This window comes from Miniopterus schreibersii, assembly GCF_964146895.1.
Source record: "Miniopterus schreibersii genome assembly, chromosome: 8".
NCBI classification, from domain to species: Eukaryota; Metazoa; Chordata; class Mammalia; order Chiroptera; family Miniopteridae; genus Miniopterus; species Miniopterus schreibersii.
In genome coordinates, this window is record NC_138109.1 from 26,605,919 (window position 1) to 26,627,694 (window position 21,776).

Below are 21,776 nucleotides of genomic sequence, written 5' to 3' on the forward strand. Positions count from 1 at the left end.
CAGGAGCCTTCAAACTGTCTCATTGGAAAACATTTCATGGAAACCTAAGTGCCCTTCTAACAGTAACTTCCTTCTTCTATCCACAGACAATCTGATCAAAGCCATCTTGTCAGTCACCAAAGAGTACCGCCTGACCCCTGCCTTGGACAGGTAAACTCCTCACTGCCCGGCCTCCTGCTCCTCAGCTACCTGGCATGTTGAGGCCCAGCTGGCCTTTCCTAGACATGAGTAGATTCTCCAGCGCATCCACATGTGCACACATAGTACACATGCTGGGGTGGGTGAGTAGACAAGTGGGGCCATCTAGCTTGGCTTGCATCCCGTGAGCTACAAGCACTTAGCAAGACATCTCAGTCCTCAGACAGCAGAGGTCTCAGGGTAAGAACTGGAGATACTGGTCTGGGATGTGCCCCGCTTTGGGACTGAGGAGCTAGGTGGTCAGGACAGCTGAAGGGGCCAGGGCTTACATCCAGGAGGGAGTGACACTTCTGAAGCCAACAGACCCTGGATGAGAGAAACCCCAGGATCAGGGGCAGGAGAGCAAAATGAGTAGGGTCCCCTGGTGGCTATTGGGAGCAAGAGAGCTTCTGAGTTGAATATAAGTCCTGGAACCTCCAGTCCCATTTCTCTGTTCTTACTTTTCTGTCATAGCCCTGAAGGTCAGCCTACTTTCCCTCTCTCCTAAATGCTGCCTAAACCCCAACAACTCTTGGGGGAATCTTTAGCCCAGAGTGCCATCTTACCAGAGCCTCCTTCCTCACCTACGCGGAGCTAATGCACGAGCCCTTTCCACACCCATGTTTTCCTGGAGAAGTGTCAGGGACTAGGGATGTCTGGGTTCCAAGTGGCCCAACTACCACAGTATGGTTCTGGCCTCTTCTTAGAAATGCTGTCAGAAGCCCATTGGCTTTCTTCCTCTATCCCAGACTATGCCTGGTTAAGGGCATGGGGTCGAGGGCCAAAGGGGTTGGGGAGAAGGAGACTTGGTGGATAGCTCTCCAGAGGCCTCTGCTTCTCCTCTCAGCCTCAGCTGCCGCCGCTGCATCATCGTGGGCAATGGAGGTGTCCTTACAAACAAGTCTCTGGGGTCACAAATTAATGACTATGACATTGTGGTCAGGTAAGCTCCCCAAAGCAGTACCTCAGGCACCTGCATGTCCTGGCCCAAACCCTGGTGCCTGTGTCCACTGAGAACCATCTGGCCATCTGGCCATTTGGGCTGGAGGTCAGCAGAAACCTCAAGAAGAACCTGGGTTGGAGGATTTTGGAACTAAAAGCTAGATGGCTCCTGGTGACCTGGGCTCCCCATTCTCTCTACCTGGGGTATTCTGGGGTCAGAGTGCTTCCCCAAACGTAGACCGCAGGCCACATGCAGTGAGCCCAGGGCAGGCTCTGACTGGGTCTGCTCTCTGTAGACTGAACTCAGCACCTGTGAAAGGCTTTGAGAAGGATGTGGGCAGCAAGACCACCCTGCGCATCACCTACCCCGAGGGTGCCATGCAGCGGCCTGAGCAATATGAGCATGATTCTCTCTTTGTCCTCGCTGGCTTCAAGTGGCAGGACTTCAAGTGGTTGAAGTACATCGTCTACAAGGAGAGAGTGGTGAGCTCCCTGTGCACCAGCTCCTTCCCTTCTCATCTTGCCCTGGCCTTGCCCAGCTTCCAGGTCAGCCCTTTCCTCTGAACCCAGCAAAGAACAAAAAGGAACCTTGCAAAAGGAGCATTAATGACCCAGAGTTGAAACACCCAGACTCAACCAAGGGTGACTGGCCCAGGCTTCTGGAGTTGATATGCCTGATCTGCTCCCTGCCTCCCGATACCCTGACTGTAGGTCCTTTCTCGCCTTCTCTAGCCACACCCCAACCCAGACCCCAAATCTCTCCCCAACAGCCCCTGTGGGCCCTTCTCCTGCTTTAGATCCCTGGTAAGGAAAGCTCTGAGTCGGCTAGCCCTAGCATTACTCCTAATCTTCATACACTCCTGCCCTGCCCTTGTGGCTGCTGCCTCAAGTCCCTCTATCCTCTCCGAGGCCTCTCTGGCTCTGGGTCACATGGGTCCACCCTCATTCCCAGACAAAGGAGGAAGGCCTTATTTGGACCCTGGGGCCGTTCTGCAGGGACAGCAGACCCATCAACTTGAGGGTGCTAGTTCCCAAATTTGTGTAATATGGTCTCTCCCTACTTTGTACTTTTACCACTGACCTGCAGTTGGGCCCCCAACTTGCCATTGAGACTGGTTCCATTCTGGGAATAGATTCTCTACTCATGTCCTAGGCAGGCAAGGGTTGGGGCCTGTTTCTTCAGGGAGCTTATGTGGCTGAGTAAGCTCAGACTGCTCGTTAGTGGACCACACACTGAGTCCCCTCCTCAGTCCTCTATATCTCAGCTTGGGGCCTATAGGGACGCCTGCCAACTTGTCCAGGCCCATTCCCCGTCTCCCCTCAACCAGCTGTCACCAACCACCCCAGGGGGAAGGGCACTGCAAGTTTAGGCCATTCATCTTCCAATACCCATGCCTCCTACCAGAGAGAATGGTTACAAACAGCCCTCTGCCTACAGTAAGGAGCTAGTTCTTTCTGGATGTTTGGAGGAGAATTGGGGGTGGCCGGAACAGCTTAACCTGCCAGTGGAGGTCTCAGTGTAATTTGGTTTAACGCCACAGCCCTTTTCTCAGGCAAGGCCAAGTGCAGACAGTGTCAGGTAGGTAGCAAGCAAGAGAGAAGACAGAAGTCAGGTACAGAAATTCAGGTAGATGGGACAGGAGGGAAGGGGAGCCCACCTCAGAGCCAGGCTGAAGGAGGCAGCCAGGCTCCTCTGGTCCAGCCTGGCTCATCAAATGGGAGAAAAGGGTTTGTCTTCAGCCAGCCCCAGCTGCAAGCAGGCCCGCCCACTGCCACGCAAACCAGGCAGAGAATGGGGGCGAGGGAGCCCGTCTTTAGTTTTAGAACTAGAGTCTGATGCATTAGTGTCCTCAGAGCCCCTTTTTGTCTTGAAGGCAATAGAATTAGAATCACAGGTAGGTACTTTTAAGGGAGAAATGGGAGCAAATTGGGTCTGCTTTGGTGAACCTCAGGGAGCCTAGAGGCTGCTTTCCCACTCTGGCCTTCTGACTGTCTGCCCTCCCTCTCCTGGCACATCCTTTCCTCTGACCATGGACACCTGTCAGAGGAGCTCCCAGAGGGCAGGACCCTGGTCCCATTTGCTTTTTTACCCCTTATTGTCCAACCCCCATAAATTATCTGGAATTGGCTCAAACACCAGGCCCTGCTTCCTGCTGGGATAGGACAAGCAGCCTAAGTCAGAGGCCAGCAGGGTGGGCCAGGGCCAGCCAGGTGCATGTTATCATATGTTCCTCCCAAGAACATCAAGGTCAGTTAATTCGAGGCTCTTACAGTTCATCCAAGGGAGTAAGGAAAGAAAGAAGAAAAGAAAGTAAGCCAACTAGAGTCTGAAAACTCACTGTACTCGGGCCACTCAGGGAGCAGACAGCAGGGCCTCACGTTTCCCAGGAAGACTGAGAAGCTCACCGCCTAACCTGGCCTTGGCAGCAGGATGATTAAAGGTACTAGACCAGTTGTGATGAAGTGTGGGCTGTGCTCAGGCACACTCTCACCCGTGCTGATGTCTGTGTCCTGTCCTGTCCAGGCCATGCTCCGGGATCTGGGACCGGACTTGTGTTGGTGAGAACTCCTTCGCATGGTTGATGGGGTGAATGGGAAGGAGAGAAAAGAGATGGGGAGGAATCCTTTGAAGTTCTATAAACCTTCCCTGCCTCTAATGTCAAAGATAATTTGGGTCTTGAGAATGAGCTGCCAGAGGGAAGCCAATGATGCCCATGGCTTCACCAATCTCAGCACCAAAGTGGGCCTGCCCAGGCCCTTCTGGCTACCCAGGAAGCCTCTTCTTAGTACTCTTCTCCACTCCAAACCCAGGACTAATGCCTTCAAAGGACCTCTCTGCTCTACTTCATTTCTCTGGGCTCCAAGACCCAGGTAAATGTGGGAGTCTCCTTCTCCAGGCCCATCCCACCTGGTGCTCAGCCACAGGCTTGTCCTGCTCCTGCAGTGATGTCTCCGACTGTGCAGCCACTGGAGAGCTCTCTGCACCTGTCTGGAGCCTCACCTGCAGAATTCTGGCAGGAGGTGGCTCTATGTTCAGGAGCCAAGGCCTGGCTGGGCAGGGCTGGAACAGGTATTAGCCTCAGACATGGCTGCTACGTGCCGCTTGCTATGTGAGCAGTTGCTCATTGTGTGTAACTTTCTGGTACCCAGGAGTCTTGATGGGATATGGAAAGATGTGGGAAAGGAAGACCAAACCCCAAAAAAGCCTGTGTTAGGACTGGCCCTACTTACTTCATCCGTATGGGACCTCTCCTCGTCACCATTTGTTGTCATTTGGTTTCCTGATTCACTGGACAGTAGCACCAATAACTCCAAATAAGTTAGCAAAAGGCCTTTTATCTCCCAGATCCCAGGAGCCCTGAGCAAGCCAGTAGATGGAGGAGTTCCCAGCAGGTTATGTGTGCTCAGGACAGGTCGGACGAGCACCGGTGGGCTATTGAAGGGGGAAGCTGGGACATGAGGCATGGGTATATATATGTAAGCCCATGGTCGGGGGGGCAGCCTCCGGCTCTCGTGAAATTCTCAGAGGCACATGTGTCTCCATCCTTCCACACTCATTTGCAGGCATCATTGAACTGTTCTCTGTGCTGGCTCCGTGCTGCTCCCTAGGAATACAAAGATGAATTAAACATGGTCTTTGACCCATAGTCACTTATAGTCTAATGGGAGAGACAGCCCTGAGACTAGTTGTGATGCAGCATGGTAGGTTCTGTGGCGTGAGCACCCTCCTCCTGATGTTTGGTGAAGGCTAGAGACTCCCCATCCATCGTCCTTAAGCCTGGAGAGGACAGGACATGTGAGACGCAGAGCTCACTGTGCAGTCACTCAGGCCCTCTTCCTCCTGCCTCTGCCAGTCTCCCCCAGTCCCTTCCCCAGGATGCCTGGTAGCAGAGGGCTTCAGCAGCCCTGAGGAGCTGCCTTCGCAGTCCCCTTGCCACCTCCTCCTCACTCCTGAAACTGGGAAGCTGACCTCAGTGCTGAGGGGCCTCTGACTGGTGATCAGCTCATTGTGGCTTAGAGGCCTGGGTGGGTTGGTATGGGAGTGGTTCCAGTCCAGCAGGGGAGAGAGGAGGACAAGGGTTGGGGGTTAGCCTCTGGACAGTCTTGACACAGGCTTGACCTTCCAGCCATAGTTTAGTCCTTGGGGAAGGAAGGAGGGATTTAAGAGCCTGACCAGGACCCCTACATTCATGTATAGGGGGACTGGGCCCGAATTTGAGGAAGACAACATGGTTTAAGAGGGAAAGGCAGTTATAGAGTTATATAGATGTAGGTTGAAATTTGGACGTTGTCACTGAGCTGGGTACCTTAGGCAGATTACCTAGCCCCTTAAATTTAGTCTCATCTGTGAAATACGAGTGGCACTACCCATCATTCAGAGTTTTTAAAATTAAACCAAATTAAATATAGAAACACCTAGCATAGTGCTTGACACTTAGTGCTATCTATGCCAAATATTAATGCTATTTGTTATTTTATTATTATTGGTGGTGTTGCTGTTGGAAAAGTTGTATTGCACTAGGGAGTGAAGCAGTCTAGGCTGTAGGGCCTGGCCTAGGAAGTGGCCTGAAAGCAGAGTCAGAGGCCAGGCCTAGAGTAGGGAGAAACGCGGGACCTCCTGGGAAAGGCAGTGGGGTAGGCTAATAGTCTGGGAAATCCACAGGGCAAACAGGGCCACCAAGTCCCCATATAGGAGGCCTTGTTGGACCAGGCCCAAGACATGGATTGAATGTCCATCTTCACCTAAACCTATATTCTGTCCCAAACCTGAGAGGGATACAAAGCTTTGGGATGGGCTGTGCCCAGAAGGAGCTCATTATTCACACCACTTCTCCTTAAGAGACACTCAGTGCAGGGCACCTAAAAAGGTTGGTGAGGCTGGGACACACCGTGGACTCTACTGCTTGACGAGGTTTGTCCTGAGCCAGCAGCCATGGTCCCCACCCCACCACTGCCTCCTTTCCAGACCTCTGAGACAAGCTCTCCTGGGATACCATTTCCTTTGCAGCCATCTCCGGTGGATACCACTCTTTCACACATACCCCTTACCCCGTGTTCATTCCCCATTGCCACATCCTAACCATTGCTCCTCCACCCTCAGATAAAAAGTGCTCAGGACTTGGGACTCATGTCATCGCCACCCCCTGCTCCTCTTTGTCACTCTTGTCTGTGACCCCTTGGTTACTCTGTCTCATAATCGTCATCAGTGTTCTCTTCCTTCCGCCACCTCTTCCCCTTCCTGCCTCCTTCTCTCCTCCTTTTCCTCCTCCTGCATCCATCATGCTCATCATAGCTGTCATTTATTAAGCTCTTCAGTTTACCAGCCTTCTTTGAATTCCTTCATCCCGTTCCCATAATGTTCCTACTAGATGGGTACTGTTATTATCCTCATTTGGGGGATTAGCAAACTGCGGCACAGAGAGGATGAGTTACATGCTCAAGAGTATAAAACTAGTTAAGCAATAGAGCTAAATGTAGACTCAGCTCTGATGGTTCCAGGGACAAATCTGACCACATCACCCTCCTGCCTAGAGCCCTCCATTGATCGGCTCCTACCTGCCATGGCCTATGAGAATGGGAAGAGCTACCATTGCTGAGCTCTTCCACCTGCTGGGCCCGGACTACCTGACTGACATGCACTGTCAGCCAGCCATCCCAGCAGCCCTGTTCGGACAGTGCTGTGAGTAAGTGGTAGAACAGTGTTTTGGACCAAAGCTGTCCCACTGTAACCATCGCACTGTAACACCTCCCATTTATTCATTGATTCATGCATTCAGCAAATCCAAGTAAATCACCACAATCATGTGGATCCCCAGGCTTCAAATACTGTTTCTCACTTGACTATTTCCTCTTCCCATGACTTCTCATCCAGCCATTCCAGTGCCAGGGAGTCACCCGTGGAAAGAGAAGCTGCAGCTGAGATGGCAACACTTGGTAGTGTTACCCAATTAGCATCTTGCTGCTGCTCCCCACTCCTGTGTCCTTTCCCTTGTCGTCGTTCTCAGAACCTACTCTCACCATCTTCAGTTCTGCTGTACCTCTATCCCTGTTTTAAGCAGACATCTCACACCCAGCCTGCAGGGAAAGTAAAGGTCATCACCAGTCAGGAACTCTCCACTTCCCAGCCTTCAATCTGCAAACTAGCCTGCACCCCCACCCACCCTTACACCTCTCCTCCACCTTCCTTTCTGTGCCTCTCCTGTTCGAGGTCAGTTGTCTGGTGCTCTGGATGCCATCTGCTCCCACCTTCTCAGGAACTGTCTTATTTTGTTTATCTCTTTTGCCACCTGTTTACTGGATCCTCCTCTCACATCTATAAATTTGTTCAGGTCTCTTTCACCCTAGAAATAAAAGCCCTTTCTTTAGCTTGTGTTCACCCTCTCTCCTTCCCTTTTCTTTCAAGTTTCTAGAAAGAGGCATCACCTGTCTGTCCATGATGCATTTCCATGTTTTTTCCTTCTACTTCTCAACCCTCTCCAGCCAAGCTTCCAAACCTCTCTACTGGCAGTGACCTTCTGATTCTAAATCCAGTGGACTTAGCCTCTGCTTTCCTTTAAAGCAGGAGTGGTGAGCATCTGGCCCACAAAATCATTTGGTCTGGCCTTGCCAAGGCAACTGCAGGCAGGACTCAAAATTCAATAAATCTAGGAGCTTTTATCATAGCTAATTTTTAAGTTGATAATTTTGTATGGCCCATGAGTTACGTTATAAATATCCAAATGGCCCTTGACAGATAAAAGGTTCCCCACCCCTGCTTTAAAGGAAGAGCTTGCCAGCAAATATTCAGTGAGCATTTACTGTGTACAGTGCTTAGTTCTAGGGATAGTCCTTGATTCTTACAAGCTCATGGCCAAAATCCTGGGAAGCACGCTCAGTTTCTCTGATTCCTCCCCCATAACAAGCCCTACTCTATTATACCTGAGGGTTTCCTTATCTGTTAACTCTTACAAGCCCCTGGGAGGCAGGAACTGTCCTGTTTGTCTCTGTTAGCCCATCACCTCCAAGAGTGTTTAAAACATAGTTGGCATATATAAATGAATAAATAAATGTGGAAACTGGGGCCTGGAGTAAGGCAGTAACTCCTGGCACAGTCAGGATCCCAACCCAAATCTTCTGCCTGTCAGTGAGGTCTTTTTCTTCTTTCGTTGCCCTGGGAGATCATTCTTTTAGATTCACACTCTTCTGTGCGTCCTTTTGCTCTCTGCTTGCCTCTCCCAGGCATCTCTTTCCTCTTAGCCATGTTTGATCTCCTTTCTGTAGTTCCAAGATCATTGTCCTTGATAAAGGAATGAAAACTAAACAGTCCCTGGCGCTCTGCCTCTTTCACTTGTCTGTCAGCATCACAAAATCGGCCCCGAGCCGGCTCCTCTGTTTGTTTATTGTGTTTTCCAAATATAGCTTTCAAAAAGGTTTTTGACCCTCCTTGTAGCATACATCGAAATAAATTCCAAATGGACTAAAAAGTAAAAGATAAAATACAGCCAAAGGAAGTTTTGAAGAAAATAAAATAGAAATTGACTCCCTGGAGGGAAAAGAACTTGTAAGGGACAGAAGTGCTAGGAGAAATCAGATGTGATAATATGTGAAAATATAAACTAAATTAACAACAACAAAAAGACTGAAAGTCTATTTAGGAAATATGGCAGACATATAGTTATTATCGGGAAAGTTGACAAGAAAACCATTAGGACCCCAGCAGATAACAGGCAGGAGACTAAACAGATCACACAGAAGGAAATAAAACTAGTAAACAACAGAAATATGTTTAACTTTCCTTGCAGCCAGAGAAATTCATGTGAAAGCAACAGGATGCCATTTATCACCCATTACATCTTTAAAGAATGTGTTTAAATTGTAATACATGATTTTGGCAAGAGTGCAGTGACAGGTGCTCTCAGAGGCTACTGGTCAGGGTATAAATGGGGACAAGCTTTTTAGAAAGGAAATGATACTTCCCACTAATGATACTTCTTTTCCATCACCCAAAGGAAGGAAAAATCTGCACACAAAGATTTTTACTATAGTGTTATTTGTAATGGCCAAACCTAAGCGTAAACTAAGGAGTTTATAATGTAAATTATGATTCACCTACTTGCTGGGTTATAGAGCAGCGGTCCAGCCGCCCTGCAGGGGGTGTGGGCACTTGGACCAGCATCACCGCCACTCTCGCCCTTGATCCTTCCGTGCAGGTGAAGTCAGTAAAACAGCACTGGACTTGGAATTGAGAGCAGAAACCATTCTCTTCCTCTGCCTCAGCCCGTGTCTTCGAGTTTCATTTTCTCCTGTACAATGGAGAAAGTAAAAGCTTCCCTGCGTGGCTCCCTGTTACACCACTAACAGGAGTAAGTGAGACAGTGTACGTGACACTGCTCATCTGCAGATGACAATCTCCTTTGGAGAAGTGACATTCAGCAAGGCAAGCACTGCCTGCCTACTGGGCAAAATGCCCAGCCACAGTGCCCAGGAATGAGTGTGGAAATGAGATTAGCATGGCCTGGTGCAGGGCAACACATGCCACCCCGCTCAGGAAGGTACAGCCACCCCATTTCTTGGGCTCCAGGACACTTATATAGGCCCTGACCCCTAACAGGCTGCTTGCCCAGGCTTCTTATAGTTGTTGGCCAGATGATGATGAAGTTTCAGGCACAGAGAACAGCATTGGCAAAAGTGGTATAATTGAGTATAACTGGTGTGTGGCATGGCTGCAGTAGTGCCCTTAGAGCTGGGCAAGAGGGGTGCCTAGCTCTCCTCCAGCCATACCCTTTGTGTGGAGTGAGGAGGACTTTGCAGTCCCATCCTCCTTTGCTAGACCATTATCAGGTACTAGAGGCCTCAGAATCCCGTGCCCTCAGTCAGCACCAAGTTCACTTCCATTCTCCTGGGGGCAGAATACACTTCCCTGTGCACATCCCTAAGCCCAAGGAAGGCTGTTTGCGGAGGCTGTGAACAGAACTTGGATGTGCAGGCTGGGAGTCCACACACTGCACAGTACTTTTCATGGTGTGGGATGGGACCAAGAGGGAACAGAGGGAGGCGGGCTGGGCCTCGCTCTCCATGCACCACCAGGTTCCAGCACCGATCTCTAGGAGTCAGAATTCTGCGTTCAAGCCTGGCCCCCAGGTCATTTTTCATGGGAGGATAGAGTATATCTTATTTAATAGTTTGATGCCTTGATTTGTAACTTTCAAATATTTAGAATCTAAAATGTAGGCACATGGTACATGGACTTCCATTTGTAATTTTGTCCCTGGCTGCGCAAATGTGAGGGGTGAGCCTACGTGGATAGGGGGTGAGGGCTGGAGATGAGGCTGAGAAGGCAGGGGACAGACAGTGAAGGGTCTTATAAGCCAGAGTCACATCAAGGAGCTTGGACTTTATCTTGAGGACTAATAGTAGCAAAAGCTAAGGAGCTGACTTTGTGCCAAACATATTATGTGCATGACTTTTAATTGTCAGAGCACAAACACACAGTGAGGTGCAAGTAAACTAGCCATTTCCCGCCTTTTGGAGACAAGGATAGTGAGACTTAGAAAGGGCCGAGAACTTGCCTAGGGGCGTGGGCTTAGTAGTCAGGGTGTCAGGTCAAAAACAGTTACTGGGGCATCCCTGTCTGCACACAGGGGCGGGCTGACAGCGTGATGGCGGGAAGGGCACAGTGGTGGGATGGTCTGCACAGAAGCCACAGCCACAGGCTGGGTGTTTGCTTGGTTCCTGGGGACAAAGGAGAATGAGGGTTCCCATCTGAGTTAGGAAAAATGGTGGCGACATCCCTCGAGGGAAATAGATTGGTTAAGAAGACAGACCTGTTGGGCCTTGGTTTCTTTAGGAGACTGGACAAGATATTCTTAAAGGTCTCCTTTCATATTATTATAATCCCTGTTTTGAGGACTGTTCATTGTCCTACAATGTTATAGCATATATTTGTACAAAAAGCAAGTGGCTTATGTCTAACAGGCACTCGTATTTGTTGATCGGTCGATCCAGGTTAACCTTAGCTCTGTCAGTCTTTCCTAGCTCTTCTTCATTTTGCTCAGACTTAGTATGTCGCCTGGCTCCTCCTCCCAGCTTATGTACTATGCATGTGAATATTTTGTAGATATGTCTTATATGTATATATTTTAAATAAGTATAGCAGATGTCTTAAGCCTCTGTTTCTTTCTCACTTCATAACAATCATACGATGTATGTACTGAGATATTTGTATGCAACCGTCTTTTCCACTGGGTTGCAAACTCCTTTGGGGTAAGAAAAACAAAAACCAGACCTACGCTCTGAATTACCCTGACAAGCTGGCTCAGTGAACAGTGGAAAGCCACGGAAGATTTTAGCCATGAGAGGGTCAAGATCAGATTTGTGTGGGGAAATGAAGGAATTAAAGGAAGGCGTGATGGAGGCAGAGAGACCTGGTGGCTGCCAGGGTGACCCCAGTGAGAGCTGGTGACCTGCCCTAAGGCAGGAGAGGCAGGGAGCAGAAGGAGCGAACCCATCTGCCCTACCCTTGACTGCAGGAAGCCAGCCCATGGCCAGTCTCTCTACTCCCAGACCTCTCACCTTGGCCCCTAGACTGCTTCTCTCCTGACAGAGCAGAAGGAAGAGCCCTGCAGGGCACGGGAGACATTGCGGTGCCTGGCTGGGAAGGCGCTCTTCCCAGATGCTTTCCTCCATTGCTCCTGGCTGTTCTGACAAGAGCAGAACAAGTTGCATCAGCAGGAGACTGGCGGCTGCACACACATGAGCTGAGTCCAGACTTGACTGAGGCAGAGACATTCCTGGAGGAGGAGGGATTGAACAAAGAATGCAGTCCACAGCTGGCCTGGCAGAGAGGTCTGACCATTCCAGGGCCAGCGTCACTGGCATCTGTAGGCCTCTGTGTTGTGTCCTGTGGGTCAGGGAGATGAGATGTGAGAGGCCTTGGGCCAGATTTGATTAGGCCTCCTGGGCCAGGGCTTTGATTGGTGGCAGGCTTGGCAGTGTCACCCAGCAGCAGTGCCCACTGCCCTCCTGCAGGAACCCAGAGGGAAAATCTGGCTTCCCATTTGAATATATGTGTTTGTGAACCGGCCTCCCACTGGCACCTGGCATCGCCGACCACACCCTCAGCTTCACTCTCTTGGCTTCTGTGACACTCACTCATGATCATCATAGATAAGATTTATTGAGCTCTTACTGTATGCCAAATGTGGTATGTAATCTTCACAACTGTCTGGGAAGTAGGTCTTGTCATTCCTATTATGCATGAGGAACTCGAGGCCTCAAGAGATTACAGGACGTGCCCAGGTCACACAGATGTGGCATCCAGATGTAACCCAGGCTTTCCAAACTCCAGGGCCCACAATGTCCCACTGTACCACACACTTCCTAGTGTGACCTCCTGCAGTAGGATGCAAACTGTAATGTGCATGTGCCTGTGTGTGTGTTTTGAGAAGAAAAGCCATAGCTTTTCTTTTAGGAGACGGGCTGAGGTTTTGTTAGTACTGGATATTTTTTTATAGCTGGGGAAACACAGAAATGCCCAAATCACATTATAGTCTTACTGTTCCTCCTTTCCCTGAAATTCCTGAAGGGGCTCTGCATCAGGACAGTGACAGATGGGGAAAATAAAATAGAAATCCTGGATTGTGCCAGTCCCCAGTGATCTAATGTAGGGCACAGGCCTCCTTTGCCCCAAGTGCCAACATCTTCTATGCCGCCCTGGTGGCCGGCCCTAAGCCTGATCTGAAGAGCTCCCAGCACATGGTGAGCGAGGCAGAGACCAGGATGCTGCCCCAAGGAGGCAGGCTCTGCCTCCACATACTCCCTGCTTCATAGGAGCAAGGAGTTAAAGAGAGCTGGGGGAGGGGTGGGGAGGACTTTTCACCTCATACCAGTAAGTGTGACCCACTCATTGTACTCAAATGTAAGCAGTCAGATCAGTCATTTTTCCTCCCAGGAAAGAGTGAAGGTGGGAAGAGAGGCAGAAGCTTTTCCCTCCCCACTGAAAGAGGGTAACCTCCTACAGTTTCACATAGTGTTTGCATACGGGACTTTTAGCACATGGGAAAAGCCTGAAGACATGATTTCAGAGATGGCATCTCATGTCATGGACATACCCAGGTTCTGAGGTTGGATTCAGCCCAGATTCTCCCAGCTGTGTGTGCATCGTGGGCAAGTGCTCTCTGTGAAACAGGATGTGGGACCCTTACCTTAGTCTTCCTGAAATGGGAACAGTTGTGATAATATGTTAAGGCAGAAAGAACACCCATCTTGGAGTCACGATGCTTGTGTTTGAATTTTGGCACAGCCACTTGCATGACCTTGAACATGTTGCTTCATCTTAAGTTTGTACCTGTGAAGGTGGTGAAGGTTGATGAGATGTAAATAATGTCTGTGAAAACTAGCCTGGAGCCTGGCACACACCCCCAGCTGTGCCCATTCCTGGCTCTCCCTACCCCTCCCAGGCAGCCCCTGCACTTTTTCCTCCTTAGGTGTGTGTGGGGCACGCATGGGCAGGAACCCCAGGTGGGGCACTGTTGGGGCCTGCCAGGCTCTGGAGAGGGGACAGGGGCTGTGCCTCACCTGGCACAGGCTGGCACCTGCCATTCCTTTCGGTCCACATCTGGCTCTCCCAGGCGGGGCTTCTCCCCAGTTCTATATAAGATCTTGGTCCCGTTTCTCTACCCTTCCCTTTCCTACTGGGTTCTGGTATCCCTACCTTTACCTCACTTGCACACAAAGAGGGAGGCACAGGAGCAAGACGGACTGAGGTCTGCTCTGTCTCACTGGTGCTGAGACACAGGGAAGTTGGCTCCAAGGACCTATCCTTTCAGCTGACCCTTGGAAGACAGATAGAATTTACCAGAGAAAGATATGTTGCCACTGAGGAGGGGAGACACAAGGAGGGCATGGCTGGAGCAGAGACAGTCCCCTGAAGGCAGTGGAAGGCAAGCCTGTAGAAGTCCTGACCAGTGGGGGGGGGGCTCTCTTTTGCTGCTGAGAGCAATGGAGGAGCCTTGGGTGGATTCCGTGTCTCCTTTAACACATACTGCCAGGTGCTGTGCCAGGCTACAGAGGTGGATCAGATGTGAGCCTCAACCCTGCATGGCTTAGGGTCACAACACACCACTAATGATGGAGATGATAACAGCCGATCAGGTGACTGTGAGCTGGCACTCAGCCTGAATTATCTAATTCTCACAAGAGCCATAAGATAAACACTGCTAGTATCCTGGTTTATCCTAAGGAAACGGTGAGCTCCTTTCCCAGAGTCTCCATACAGTGAGTGACCAGAGCTGAAGTTTCATCCAGTCCATTCAGGCTGCTATAATAAAATGTCACAGACTGGACAGCTTATAAACAACAAATCTATGTTTCACCATTCTGGAGACTGGGAAGTCCAGGATCGTGGTTCTGGCAGAGTTGGTATTTGGTGAGGGCTTCCTGGTTCACAGGTTGCCTTCTTTTTGGTGCGTCCTCACTTGATGGAAAGGGCAAGGGATCTCTGGGACCTCTTCTATAGGGTGCATTAATTCCACTCCTGAGGGCTCTACCCTCATGAACTAATCACCGCCTAAAGGACCCACCTCCTCATACCACCACATTGGGCATTAGGTGTTCAACATGACTTTGGGGACCTGGGGGCAAGGGCACATTCAAACCATAGCAGACTTAACAATATATTCCTTCACCTCCCAAAGGTTAGAGGTCATTTATGCCTGGGGAGGAATGGGGTTAGGAAGGACATGCAGAAGAAGGATATGCTGAGTCTTTAAAATGCTAGTAGATTGAATCAGGTGGATAGATGTGGGAAGGCCATTAGAGATAGAAGGAGCAGCATCAGCAAAAGCATGACGTCATGAATTAGCAGGTGGGGACTTCGATGGGCTGGAATGGAAACCGGAGAGACAGACGGGGCTTACGGGCTGCAAAACTCAGATCTGTGGGCAGTGGTGATGTGATTGATCTGCTTCGTACATAGAAAGATTATCTGGCAGAGAGTGGAAAGTGGTTTGGGAGGCACTCGTTACATGTTTGTTGACTAAATGGGTGGACTTTAACAATTACTCACAATTTATGTTCCAGTCACTCTGCTGGGCTCTGGGCTCTGAGCAGTCAACTAGACAGATGCTATGAATGGCCAGTCATTAGGATAGTCCCATTGAAAGATGATGAGACCTGGACTTCTCTGGTAGCAGTGGGTTTGGAAGGGAGGGACGGGTCTGTGGGATTTTAAGAAGATAGAGTCAAAAGAATTAGATGACCAGTAGGACAGGATGGGCTGGAGAGATGAAAACTAATCCAAAGTTGATTCTGAGGTTTCTGGTTCATTGGAGGGCACTAGAACGTAGGGAGCACAGACGGAGCAGGAGCAGATATGGGGAAACCAGAAACAGTTTAGGTGTCTAACCAGCAGAGGGCTGGTTAGATATGTTATGTATATCCCTGTGACAAAATTCTTAGAAAACATTATTTTGATGTCTGTAACATTTACTTAGAGAGATGTATTGTTTAACCAAATCTCTATTGTAAACTTTTGGATTTTTTTCAGGTTTTTCACTTTTATAAATAACACAGTAATAAGCAGATTTTTACAGAGGTCTTCACCATTCTGATTACTTTTAGAAGAGAAATTTGCAGTCATCATTTATGAACAGGCTTGAAACTTTAGAGTCACATCCAGATTGCTTCCTAGAAAGGCTGTGCCGGATTTTACCCCAGCGGCAGTGGAGGCGAGTTCTACCTCGGCTCAGCACCACAGGCCCTGAGATGCACGCACGGATACACAGGCATACAGGGTGGGCAAAGTAGGTTTATAGTTGCGAGTACACGAAACAGTTTATTCTTGTATTAATTATTTATTAATCACTTATTTATTAATCTTGTATTAATTATTAATTACTGTATTTTCCATACAAACCACTGTAAACCTACGTTTGCCCCATCCTGTATTTCAGAGGATAAAAAATAGTATCTGGTTATTTTAATTTGCATGTTTGTCACTATTGAGTTTTTCACGCTTACAAACCTTATTTTATGTTCTCTTCCCATTTTTATGAGGTCTCATTTATTTTTCATGAATTTTTAAAATATGTATTATTATTTGTGACAAAATTTTTCCCACTTCTTTGTCTCCTTCCTAATTTTGCTTATCATATTTTTGATGTACCAAAGCACTAAAAATGTTTACAAAGTCAGAATTTGTTTACCTTTTTATTTCTAACATTGCGTTAATATTTAGGAAGCTCAATAATAAAATATACATCTAAATTTTCTTTTCATTTTACTTTTTTAGCATGAGAGTAAATAAGTGGATCTTTTTTATCTAAGCAAATTTTCATAATTCTTTTTTTTTTTTTTTTTTTTTTTTAGTTATTTTATTTATTTATTTTTCAATCCTCCCCCAAGGATATTTTCCCATTGATTTTTTTAGAGAGTGGAAGGGAGGGAGAAAGAAAAAAAGAAACATCAAGGTGAGAGAAGCACATCGATTGGTTGCCTCCCACAGAAGCCCTGACCGGGGCCAGGGATGGAACCTGCAACTGAGGTATGTGCCCTTGACCAGGAATCAAACCTGCGACCCTTCGGTCCGCAGGCCGACACTCTAACCACTGAGCCAAACCGGCCAGGGCAGCAGCCAATTTTCAAATGTCTCTTGCTGAGAAAATCACCTTGTTCCCACTCATGGTGCAGCTTCCTTTATTGTATAACTTAAGTGCGTGTGTGCACACAGACTGATCTGCTTCTGGGCTGTTTTGTCTCATTGGGCTTTGTGTTGATTCTTAGACATCTATCAATGTTTAATAATTAGAAATTTGTAATATACTCTACTATCTAATTTTTAAATTTGGGAGGGCTGTTTTTACCTGTTAAATATCTAGATAACCGGGTTTTTAGAATTCTGTTGGTAAATTTCAAAAAAGAAATTCTGTTGGGATTTTTCTTAGAATTATGTTAAGCCTACATTAATCTGACAGAGAGTGGCATTGTGTTAATATTCAGCCTTCTCATCCAAAATATGGCTTGTCTCCCATTTTTTTCAAGTCATTTTTTACATCTCTCAAAAAGGATTGTAGCTTTTTTTCTAACTATAGGTCCCACATATTAAGTTTATTGGTCAGTATTTGATTATTTGTTGTTTGGATTGCAAATGGGATCTCTTTTGTATTCTGTCTGGTGATTTTACTTTCCTATTGGAGCGCAGATCCTATTACTAAATCATTTTATCCATTAAGTTAAGTTGATTCTTGGTAGGTTTTCTAAGCAAGTAACAAACTCCCTGGAAATACCAGGTTGGATTCCCTGGCTTGGTGATTCCTCCAGTCTACAGGGCTGGTCTGTGACTTTCTCCAGCAGTCCGCAGGAGCCCAGTTTTAAGGGTGGTAAAGAGTTGATGAATGGGTTGATGCCAAGTTCAGGGCTTTCCTGGGCTGGGGCAGTAGAAGGGCAAAGGGCAGGGAGTTGAGGAGCTCAGGAGAGAGTGGCTGAAGTGATACGCTTCAGGGTCTTGAACAGAAAGGCAGGGCAGAGGATTAGAGGAAGGGAGGGAGTGAGGAGGAGAGGAAGTTGTGGCCGCGGAATGCACACTGGGACGTCAGCTTTCAGAGCGGATGCCTTTCCTATATGGTACTGAGGTCTCAGGGAAGAATGATCCCTTTTGCAGTTAAAGAAACTGAAGCTCAGAGAGTTGCCACTGACCAAAGTCACCCAGCTCTAGTCAGTGGCAGAACTGGGATTTGAGTGCTGTTCCGGGTTGCCGTACTAGCTCACATTCTGTCTTTATTTTTCAGGTTCACTTTAGAACAGTTGACTGAGAGCCAGGAGAGACAACAGAAGGGAAAGGAAACGAGCCCAGCAGAGCAGATAGGAGAGAGAGAGGGCAGGCTCCTCCTGGGCCCCTTAATAGCTGTGAAGGGGTTGGGGGACAGCTGGACCATTGGGTTTTCCTGTTGACCCAAGAACCCCCTCAGGCCAGAGCAGCCCACCCCCACACCCTGTGCCCCCACCACGCAGCTCACTCTGGGTCCTCCATTACACACTGGGTCCTACCATATGCTCACTGGTCCCACCACATACCCTTGTCTCAACATATTTCGCATCCCCAGCACACACCGGGTCCTCCTTCTACCATCTATGTTTATCTCACATGCCCCAGGTTCTCCAGTGTCACTTTGTGCCCCCCACCTTGTTTCTCATTTGCCTGTAAACACGTTGGCTCCCTGCCACACACAGTCCCATCACAAGCTGTGTGCCCAGCTCACGCCCACCTGTGCTATGTCCACAGAGTGCCTCGGACGGCTTCTGGAAATCTGTGGCCACTCGAGTCCCCAAGGAGCCCCCAGAGATTCGTATCCTCAACCCGTATTTCATCCAGGAAGCTGCCTTCACCCTCATTGGACTGCCCTTCAACAACGGCCTCATGGGCCGCGGGGTGAGACAGCTGGGCCCCAGGAGAGGGAGGAGGGGAACTGGGGCAGAGGGGCCTTGGGAAGGAAGGACAGGGCGGCAGGGTGTGGACTGAGGGCTCAGTCCTCAGGAATGGAGCTCAGCCTCAGCCCTCCAACTGAACTCTGCGCCTCCTCCCTCCTCTCCTCCAGAACATCCCTACCCTTGGCAGTGTGGCAGTAACCATGGCACTACACGGCTGTGATGAGGTGGCAGTTGCAGGCTTTGGCTACGACATGAGCACTCCCAATGCACCCCTGCACTACTATGAGACCGTGCGCATGGCAGCCATCAAAGCGGTGAGGGACTGGATGGGGCCAGGCCGGGTGAGGGGCACTTCCCGCACAGAGGACAGGCTCTGAGGAGCCAGTGGCTGCTCTGGCTGCCCAGAGCTCCCAGGAAGGTGCTACCCACCCCAGCCAGCTAAGTTGGGATGCCAGAGGTCCATCCCTGCCTGCGGGCCTCTGAGCGTGAAGCATCCTCTGTGCTCCCTCCCTAGCCTTCCCAAGAACTCAGAACTCCCTTCCCCGTTTCCTTCCTGAACCTTCCCTCTCTGGCCCTCTCCCTGCCTTGGTCCTGCACCTGCCTTCTCCTTGCTGTTCCCCAGCCATCATATGTTAATCTTGGCACCACCCTTTCCTACAGCCAAGTACTGAAGCTCGTTACCACCCAAAATTACCTCCCAGGTGACCAATATACTCGGGCTCCTTAAAGTTGAAGAAGCATTACAGTTCTCCCAGCCTGCCAGCCAGCCTCTCCTACATCTCTGCCCTCACAACCAGACGCCATGTGGAGAATTGGGACCTCTCTTACAACTCCCTTCATTTCTACCACTAGCCTTTCCCTGATCCCAGCCCGGAACCTGGACGTCTTGGGCTAGTGTGTGGAGGATCTCCCCTGCTCCACCATGTGTGTGGGGATGCTGGAGGAAATCTGTCTGTGCAGATCCTAGTTCTCTAAATGTAGGGGTTCTCATCTCAGCTAGCCCTTATTCCTGCTCACCAGTCCTTGCACGCCCTTCTCCAATCCCCAGCGCACCGTTGCAGAGCCTCACACTCTCGGAAGGTCCTCCACTGCCCCCTCCTCCAGTGAGAACGCAGCTGCAGTGGGGACAGTCAGCTCCTGCTGGGTTGTCCCCTTTGCACTCCTCACTCCCACTTGGCCCTTTGCCCCTCGAAGCCTGGCTGACCTTTTCACCTGATGAGACTCCCCTCAAGGTCACCAGTGACTTACCTCAAGGCTGCTAAATGCAATGGACACATGGAAGTCTCACCTTTGCTGATCGCCCAGAAACACTTATGCTGAGGCTTCTGAGTCAGTAATTCCTAGTGTTCCTCTAGTTCCACTTGTTGGTCTCTCTCGTTCTCTTTCTCAGTGTCAGCATTAGGCAGGGCTCCATCCTGGACAGTCTCTCCTCACACCACATATTCTCCAGGAGATTGGCATCCCCATCCATGGCTTCAGTTACCATCTAGATTGTTCTAGGCTTTTTTGGTTCATTCAGGCTGCCTCAAGTAACTGGAAGTTCTTTCAGGGGTATAAGAAGGACTTGGAAATCTCATGGGAAACAGTAACGGCCTTCCGGCTGGGCCTCCTATTGCCTGGAGTGAGGTTCAGGAGTGGAAGCTCCTCCTGGGTGCGGGGCAGTTCCAGACTGTCTTACCCTCTCACCAGTGGCTCTTGCCCTGCCTCCTTATTACCATGACTGTTAGTTGTTCCAGCTCTATGTCTCTTGATGTATCTTCTTGCTGCTTTGTCCCCTGCCAGTACCCACTCCAGACTGTCCTCACAGCTTTTACCTGCCCCCAGCTTCTGTTTACTTACATAATTTGCTCTCTTACATACTCTTTGTAGGTAAACTTGAGAGACCGTAGATATAGGCAGTCACTAGATCGTGAAGGGCTTTCTCTGCCATGGTGAGAAGTTTGGACTTTGCTCTGAAGGCTGGAGGGAGCCACAGAGGCAGAAGCATTTTAAGCTGAGGAGTTACATGCAGCCGGGTTACTGTGGCTGCAGCATGAAATAGAGGGTGCAAGGCAGGAATAGAAACCAGCCAGCAGGCTGTCCCAGCAGCCGAGGCAAGAGATGGAAGACTCCTGAACCGGAACAGAGCAGAGAAGTCCAGGCTGGAAGTGCACGTGTGAGCTGCCAGCATAACTGCATATTCAGAGCCAGGGCGGGCATGGATGAGACCTCAGGGAGATGGGAGACTGAGAAGTGCAGGTAGTCAGGGCGGCACCCTAGGAGCACCAGTATTTAATGACTGGGTGAGGGGAGAGGGCCAGAGATGAAGACAGGAAGGCTCTTCTGAGAGAATGGCTGGTGAATGGGATGGACATCTGCATCCAGAATCAGAGGTCCTCCTGAGGCTGGGGACCTGGGACCCGAACTCCACCCCAGCCCATAGACAATGCTGAGGGCTCTGGTAAGCTCCTGCGCTGTCTGCAGGGAAGGAGGAATTAAGGAGAGAGCACCAAGAGGTGGCATTGCCTGGGCTGAGAGCTGTACCCCAGCCAGACATTTTTTGTTTACTCTTTTATTATGAATTGTCAAACATATTCATAAATAGAGAATAACACACTGAACTTCCATGTTGCTGTCACCTCCCTCCCCAGTTACCAGCACATGTTGTTTCACCTGTTTCTCCCGTTCATAGTTTTACTTCCCACTGATTACCTGGAAACAAGCCTCAGATATCATATCATTCCAGCCATAAATATTTCAGTAAGTTCCTCGAAAAGATAAGGACTATTTTCTGCTATCATAATACCACTATTGGGGTTCAAAGAAAAAATAATATTGCCACTGTCACACCTAGAAAAATTAGCGATAATCCCTTAATATCATCAACTATCCAGTCCTCTGCTGCCCTTCCACTCCTCGGTGGCTCCCAGTGGGTGCCCTTGAAGCTGACCCACCAGACGGGATGCTTCCTCCTGGGGAGTGGTGAAGGGGCGGGGTAAGTAAAGAGCTGCATGAGTTGCTCCACTTGCTTGGATCCTGGCCCTGCCATTCTTTCAAGCCTCCATCTTCTTACCTATGAAATCTAATTTCATTCAACACATATTTATTGATCACCTACTCTGTGCCAGATTGTCCCTGCCTTCAAAGAGGTAAGACAGATGCTTGAATCTTTAAGGAATGAGGGAAATCACCCAGGAGTCTGCAAGGAGGAGGGGCAATTCCCTGAGGCAGAGGATAGTGACAGGAGAGCGTTGCCTGGAGCAGAATAAGGAGCG

The 21,776-nt window shown here is 49.3% G+C and overlaps 1 protein-coding gene across 4 annotated transcripts in view; it reads left to right on the forward strand.

Moving 5' to 3' along the window:
* ST3GAL3 (ST3 beta-galactoside alpha-2,3-sialyltransferase 3) overlaps positions 1 to 21,776 on the forward strand; it is a 143,569-nt gene that overhangs the window by 120,009 nt on the left and 1,784 nt on the right. For all 4 annotated transcript variants that reach the window (XM_081143646.1, XM_081143647.1, XM_081143649.1 and 1 more), the window contains 5 exons: positions 87 to 150; positions 1,025 to 1,120; positions 1,416 to 1,602; positions 18,377 to 18,523; positions 18,690 to 18,836. In XM_081143646.1, coding sequence (XP_080999772.1) covers positions 87 to 150; positions 1,025 to 1,120; positions 1,416 to 1,602; positions 18,377 to 18,523; positions 18,690 to 18,836 — 641 coding nt within the window. The remainder of the gene's footprint in view (positions 1 to 86; positions 151 to 1,024; positions 1,121 to 1,415; positions 1,603 to 18,376; positions 18,524 to 18,689; positions 18,837 to 21,776) is intronic.